The following is an 8,065-nucleotide window of genomic DNA, read 5'->3' on the forward strand; positions in this document are numbered from 1 at the left end:
GGGAGACATCGGACGGGGCAAGATATGACAAAATAACTATCTATAAATTATCAAGGGCTCACGAGGGAGGGGGAAGCGGGGAGGGAGGGAGCCCCTAATAAAATGATTTTTAAAAAATTAGGGGCTCATACAACTCTTATGACAATCCATACACACATCAATTGTGTAAAGCGCATTTGTACATTCACTGCCCTCATCATTCTAAAAAGATGAAACTTTAATAAAAAAAATATATCCTCAAACCAACTCATTGCTCTCAACTTGGATTCAGGGTGGTGACAGAGAAGAACTGTTCCACAAGGGTCCCCACAGGGCTTCTGGCTTGTAACCGTCATGAAAACAGATTGACAGTCCTATTGCCTACAGGGCTGATGGGTGGACCAGAACCGTCAACTTGTAGGTTGGCCCTTGATGGTAGACTACTTGTACAACCCAGGGATCTCAATACATACTTTATTTCCTAGTTTGTTCCCTGAAAAGACCTAGACACAATTACCAACCCAATAATAATAAGCATCCCTAACACCCAGATCATGGTCTCTTAATACCTCTCTCTAGACTAAAGTAAAGAAACCAGGGCTCCTTGGAGAAGTGACTGATTCAGAGAACAGAGAAGGCGATGTAAAAAATGAACATGGAGCATCATCATATAAAAAACTGAAACTATCAAATGCCATGTCAAAGGATTCAACAAATTAAAGGGGCTCAAACTGGTCAAAAATAACACCATTTATACAGATTCAGACAAAAAAGTGAATAAAAAGAGAGAAAATCTATTTATTAAGATACTAAGGAAATTTGAATACAATGATCACTAATTGAAGACTAGATATTAAATTAGAAATAATTTTTTAAATGTTTGACAATGATACTGGAAATGATAAAAAACAAGTAGCATATCTGGGTCAGCTTTAAAACAATTCTGGCTATGGGAGCGGGATTGTGAGTGGAGTTAGTGGGACCACAAAGAAGTCAGGTGGTATAGGTTGTTGAAACTAGCTCACACTTTGTTCTTTCTACTTTTGTGTGGTTTGAAATTTTCTATAGTAAAGTCCTGGGGGGAAAGACAGAACTTTGTCTCAAAAGTTTATGTAAATGAATAAAATGCATAATAAACAACAATTATAGTTAAAAGGATTAGTGACCGTGGATATTATTTTTAATACTTATGAGAAATCATACAGTTTAGCTAAAACATGTTATTCAACAAAGAAATGTTCAATGTAAAAATAATAAACGACAACCTTAAAGGCAAAAAATTGCACCTAGATTATCAGTTTATCATTGAGATATTTATAATTACTTTTTTGTTTAAAGAAATAGTACTGAGAAAAATCTGAGGGTTTAGTTTCCCATAAATTGAATTACTCTATTTAAAAGCAAAAATTGAACTTAGGACCTTTATTAAAATCTATGCTGTTACTAAAGATAAGAACTACAAATGTAACCTAAAGATATTATTTTAAGTGAGCACTTTCTATAAAATTTATGAGGACTATATAAACGGACAGCAAAGGTATCATTGTGAAGACGTAAGCACCCTGACCCAAACCACAGTCTTTGCCACTGCCGCAGAAGAACGGAAACTCTGGCCAGCGAGTCAGGAAAACCACCAAAGAATTGATGCTTCGGTATTGGTGGAAGATACTGAACAGACCGCGGACGGCCAGAAGAACACACACATCTCTCTGGGGAAAGTATAGTCAGCATGAGCCTTAGAAGTGAGGCTGGTGAGACGTCATCTCATGACCTTTGAATATGCTCTCAGGAGGTACCAGTCCCAGAGGAGGGTATCATGCCTGGCAATGTAGAGGGTAACCAAAAAAGAGGAAGCCCCTCAACGTTTGCTGCAACAATGGGCTCAAACATAGCCATTGTGAACCTGGTGCCAGACTGGCAGTGTTTCTTTGTTAACAGTCAATAGCGTATCACTAGAAACTTTTAGGGGGAATAAGAGGCACTGAGAAAACACAGTTAAAATAAAATTGAACTATGGTACAATATTCCTTAGAGTCAGACACTGAGAAGCTCACCTATGCAAAATTTTTAAACGTTTAGTTCCTTTTGATTAGTTCCTAAAGAAAACATCAAGTGCATTTCTGCCTCCCAATCACAGGGACAATACTTACTCTCACCTGAAAGAGATCCAAAAGAGGCTTCCACGAGAGCATGAAGACAGCTGCCCTGTTGATAGTTTTGGGAATTTCAGAATAAAACAGTGTATTTTCCCTGTTCTCACCAGACATGGCTGCAAAAGAAAATAAAACATGATTTTCCTTAAAAGTAGCCTTTCATTGTGATAAGAATTGTACGAGCCCCCAATAAAATTATTTAAGAAAAAAAAAAAGAAACCCCGAAAGGCTTTAAGTTTCTATACTTGTCCTTAAAATGGGGACAATACTCATTTCTACCTCATCAAGTTGTTGTGAAGTTTAATTAAAGTCATACATTTAAAACAAAAACAAAAACGTAGCCTTTCTTGCTAAAACCATAGTGGAAAGTAAATAAAACTTCCATATATTGCATTAATATATACTACATGGATTTTATAGAAAATGCTAATATTTCATTTTGATGGAACTATTATTTTCATTAATTTTTGATAATTGTTGGTCCAATAGGCTCAGGCGCTTTCAAGTGGAAGCACTCTGGCAATTTCAGATTACCAGGCTTCTTTTTCTGAATCACTTGAAGAAACCTGTATCAGTCAACCTGAATACTATAAAAGTTGTAAAAATATAATCATGAAAAAGGCTTTTAGAACGCAGGCCAGGTGCCTGGGTGATCTCTTGACCTGGGCGCTCTATCACAAACAGGGTCAGTTTTCTACCAAAATAAGAAAGCATGGAGGCAAGGTCCAGCGCACTTGCATTGATGGACGTAAGATGGCAGACAGTGCGGAACTGAAAATCGAGAGAATGTGGCTGCTAGGTGGAGATCCGGAGCAGGCTGGAGTTCTGGAGCAGGCTAGAGATCCAGGGCAGAGCTCTTGTCTTCTCCTGGCAGCAGATACAGGGTTGAGTTAGTTACCGAGGGCATCCTCACCTGCTGAGGGCAGCAAGGTGATCAATCGGCCAGCCACAGCAGGCATCCAAACATCAGAATTATAGCCCTGAGGACATTGGGGGGGAAGAGGCAGCTGAGAGCATGGATGACTGTCTAACCCCATTCAAGAGGAATGAACAACAGAATTGTATGTGAAAAGAGATAGTGGATGGAGTAAGATATGGGCAAAAATAAGTAAGGATTCCTGGGGAGTTGGGGAGGAGATAAAGGGGAACTGATATCAAGGAATGCAAGAAGAAAGAGTTTTGAAACTGATTGTGGCAGCAACAGTACAATACTGCTTGATGTGATTGAACTATGAAATGTTATGACATCTGTTAAGAGCTCCCAATTAGGGTCTCCACTCAAGTACTCCCCTCAACACAAGAACACTTTGTTCTAATAACCCGGCATACTGGGATGCTCACCTTCCCTGACACAATTGCTGTAAGACAAAGCAGGTGCATAAGCAAATGTGATGAAGAAAGCTGATGGTGCCTGGCTACCAAAAAATTTAGCATCTGGGGTCTTAAAGGCTTAAGGTAAACAAGCAGCCATCTAGCTGAAAAACAACAAAGCCCAAATGGAAGAAGTGATCACAAAGTATTGAAGGGCTCAGGTATCAGGCATCAAAGACCCAAAACAAAAAAATCTATAGATGTGAAAAGGGGAAGGCGAGTGGAGACCCAAAGGCCATCTGTAGACAATTGGACATCCCCTTACAGAAGGGTCATAGGAAAAGACAAGCCAGTTGGGGTGCAGTATAGCACCAATGAAACATACAACTTTCTTCTAGTTCTTTAATGCTTCTCCCCCCCACTGTCATGACCCCAGTTCTACTGTACAAATCCAGCTAGACCAGGGCATGCCCACTGTACAGACAAGAGCTCCCAACACAGAGAATCCAGGACAGATAAATCCCTCAGGATCAATAATGAGAGTAGCAATACCAGGAGGGTAAGGAGAAGGTGGGGGAGAGAAAGGGAAAACTGATCACAATGATCGACATATAACCCCGCCCCCCCAGGGGGATGGACAACAGGGAAGAGAGTGAAAGGAGACAGTGGTCAGTGTAAGACATGAAAAAAAAAAAAAAGATCAATTATCAAGCGATCATGAGAGCGGGAGGGTGGGCAGGAGAGGAATGAGCTGAAACTAAGGTCTCAAGTAGAAAAATGTTTTGAAAATGATGATGGCAACATGTGTACAAATGTGCTTGACACATGGATGGATGGATGGATGGATGGATGGATGGTGATAAGAGCTGTAAGAGCCCCCTATAAAATGATTTTTTTAAACCTCCCCCTTTTTTTAAAAAAGGCTTTTAGAATTTTAAATTAAAGCATACTTATACTAAAGTAACAAAGAATCTGGTGTATGATTTACTAAAAGGCTCTTGTCCTTTTTTGAGGACAGAAGAAAAAGATCCAGGCAGAAGCCAGATCTATTCTGTGAAACCATCCAGTAACTGAAGGGCAGATCACAGCAGTGTGGAATGAGCTACACACAAAATACAATACGAGAAACAACTGCTATGAAATGTGAACCAATAGAAAACAAAACACTTCTAGTCCAAGCAGTGCTGGGAGTACCAGGTCCAAAAAGGCAAGGGAGAGTGAAAGGAGGAGAAACGAAGCCATTTAGCAAGAAGAGACTCTCTGGGGTACTGTGTGAGAGAGGACAACAGATCCTCAGCCCAGTGTTTCTGATAATGGCAATGACAGGCAGTCTATGCAAGGGCTTGGTAATGTTCATACGAATCCTGGCCAAGGTGTAGACAAGCCACCAACTAGCTACATCCCTTTATCGCCATATCTCCTTACACGTTTTAAAAGTTGTGTTGTTTTTTAGAGTAAAAAGCTGACAGGTACTTCAATATCTGATTTTACCTTAAATCTATTTTTCATATTCTAGAGTTGATTTGTTATAGAATTCTTAAGCTTGTGGTCATCTATCCATGCTGCAGTGTGAATTATTTAATAGGACTCTTCTAGTTATAGCCCTTGTTACTCTGCCAAATAACCTTCACTTTCCGGATGGGTTTGGGTACGAAGTTGCAGAATTATATGATTCAGCTGAGAGAGATTGTTCACAGGGTGGTGACTGCCATCCTGCTGGGTATAAAATGAACCATCTCATGACCAGCAAGAGAGTAGAGCCAGGAGGGAAATGTGTCCTTGAGTACCCTGAGATCCTTGTGCACTGGACCTCCTTGATCCAAGAGGCAGCCAGGGATATAGCAGCAGAGCCAGAAGCCAGAACATGAGACAGAACAGTGGTCTTCCCAGCCCACAGAATAAGTAACACTGAGTGAGCTAGGGCAGCAGGCTGGCATGTGGAATGGGTACCTCTGGGCACTAAATTAGGGGAGCTGGGCTTGCTGGATGCTAAGTGCCTTACAGCAGACTGGCATGACCTATGGACATGTATTATTTATTTGCAGCCCTAAAAGAGCTTTGTAACACTGGTCAAACAGGGCAAAGGCTGGGCTGGAGGCTAAAGACAGAGGCCTGCCTGTGATGAGGCTGTCCTGACTAACCAATTCTGAGCATTTCTCACCTGAATTGTAACTTGTTAACTTCCATAATAAACTCCATAATCAGTAGCATTGTCTGAGTTAGTTCCGTGTGAGCATAGCAAGGAACTATTGAACCCAGCTGCAAAGCTGAGAGCTGTGGGACACGGAGTGCATGCCTTTCATAAGTTTATGACGTGCTCATAGCTTAAGCCTTCTCTTCCGAAAGGCCCTCAGACCTCATATATGAAAAAACAAAACAGTTCCAAAAGCCAGATTCTCATCTATCCTCAAATATGTAATTTCCCAGTAATCATTTCAGTTGTCCCTCTCTAAACTAGTCCTAACTTCATGATGGCTTCCTTAGCTCTAAATCAGTCATGACAAAAATCCACAAGGCATTCTAGGTACGCACACACCAGTGCTATATAAGCACAAAATAAACTTTCCTGTTTTTTCCCCTCTTGATCTCACACTGGTATTTTACTGATCTCTCGAGCTAGAGCAGTCCATATAAGCTGAGGCTCTGAAGAAAGTCTCAATAAGTGCTCTGCTTTTCTCTCGGAGACCAAGTCCCACCAGGATCAAGAGGCAAAACTTAACATATAAAGGAGCACACTGTCATACAAAGGTGGATGTGCTCAGCTGCTAACTGAAACATGGGCGGTTCAAGACCACCCAGAGGTACCTCTGAAGAAGAGCCTAGAAGTCAACGTACAAAAACCCTTAGAGAGAAGTTGTCCTCTGACATAAACAAAGTTGTCAGGATTGGAGTTGACTTGTTGGTAACTGGTTTTAATGTGACAAAATGCTTATTATTGCTCACTTCTAAATGAGAGTTGCTCCCAAGTACACATTTGCAAGTGTTCTCAAAATGTGTAATTTCCTAGAAAAAGAAATTTTTTCCAGTTATACTCTCAGAAAGTCTGAATTACACACAAACACACAAAAGCCAATAGATTTGTGTGGAAAAAAATGAAAATGTGGAGAGATAATAAAGACCTGAACAGTTAAAATTGAATATAATGTATGGGGCATCTTCAAAAAGTTTATGGAGCATTTCATTATCTTATAATTACATTTTTCCACTAACTTTTCAAAGCTTCCTCATATTCCCAAAATAGAGCACAAAGGATTTGGGAAGAGGAGGCTATCCAAACCTATTTAAGTTCTTCTAGAAAGATGGTCAAGAAAATGAAGAGTGGGAAAGGGGGACTAGAGTGATCAGGCAGTATAGAACACGTGACCTTAGAAAAGGGCAGCAGCAGCAAAACATTGGCTTTTAATTTGACCAACAGATCAATGGAACGAAACAGAAAGTATAAAAAGACCTGAATATATCAGGGTCACGGGGCACTAACCCACCCAAGGGGAGGGATTGTTTTTATCTCCACAGGGAAAGAGGGACCAGACTTCAACCCAGTGCTCCAAGATGTGAGTGCAACATGTCGACATGGAGTAGGGAACCAGTGGAGAGGTCTGAGGGGCTGGCCCCATTCCCAACTACGTGGACAGCTGCCCCTGCCCCCAGAGTAATTCATTTCAGAGGACAGAACTGAAGCTGCAGCTCAGGGAGAGGGACATGTCTGATCAGAGCACACAGGAGCAAATGGACGGGGAGGAAGATAGAATGGAGCACATCCTGGCCCACCAAGCCTTGACGACGATATTCCTGCTCAGAGCAGCCAATGTACAGAGAGGACCATAAGACCGGCCCCACTATGAGACACAACATCCCTCACTGACCCATAGCCCTACAGGGGACAACACTGGAAACACAGTGTGTGGGAATTGTGCCCAATCTGATCCCACCACACCTAGGCAAAACACGAAGGGTGTGCAACAGAACAGCAAGGGAACAGAGTAACAAAGTCACCAGGATATACCAAAAATGGACTTTGGGGACAGGGCTTGGCACCCCATCAGACTCGACCGGAAAACACTCCTAAAGGCCAACAAACAGTCATTGAACTAACTACAAGCTTTTCTTTTTTGTTGTTGTTGTTGTGGTTTTTTGTTTTGTTTTTGTCATTGGCTTTTTGTTGTTTTCTTTTGTTTATTGCTTTTGCTCTGTCTTATTTTTGTGCATGTTTTTATCTCCGCAAGTCTGATAGGCTGCATGAACAATCTGGAGGAGGAAACAATGGGACCAATGGTTCTGGGGGGACATGGGAGAGGGAGAGAAAGGAAGTGGTGTTAATAAACCCAGGGACAAGGGAACAACAAGTGATGCAAATCGGTGGTGAGGAGGGTGTAGGAGGCCTCTGTAACTGAGAGGAATTACTGGAACCCAAGTGAAGGCTGAGCATGATGGTGGGACAAGTGGAACATCAAAAGAAATAGAGGAAAGAGCTAGGAGGCTAAGGGCATTTATAGAGGTCTAAATGGGGCAAGTACATATGTAAACATATTTACGAAGAAAGCTGATGGTGCCCGGCTATCAAAAAGTATAGTGTCTGGGGTCTTAAAGGCTTGAAGGTAAACAAGCGGCCATCAAGCTCAGAA

At 41.5% G+C, this 8,065-nt stretch overlaps 1 protein-coding gene across 1 annotated transcript in view; it reads right to left on the minus strand.

Annotated features, from left to right (window-relative positions):
• Positions 1-8,065, minus strand: part of DPP8 (dipeptidyl peptidase 8) — a 57,911-nt gene that overhangs the window by 41,737 nt on the left and 8,109 nt on the right. Inside the window, exon 4 of the mRNA XM_045285652.1 lies at positions 2,136-2,248. Within this exon, the coding sequence (XP_045141587.1) occupies positions 2,136-2,248 (113 nt within the window). The remainder of the gene's footprint in view (positions 1-2,135; positions 2,249-8,065) is intronic.

Source organism: Echinops telfairi, unplaced genomic scaffold, assembly GCF_000313985.2.
Source record: "Echinops telfairi isolate 266 unplaced genomic scaffold, ASM31398v2 ScPeMD7_7475;HRSCAF=8513, whole genome shotgun sequence".
In the NCBI taxonomy this organism is placed as follows: Eukaryota; Metazoa; Chordata; class Mammalia; order Afrosoricida; family Tenrecidae; genus Echinops; species Echinops telfairi.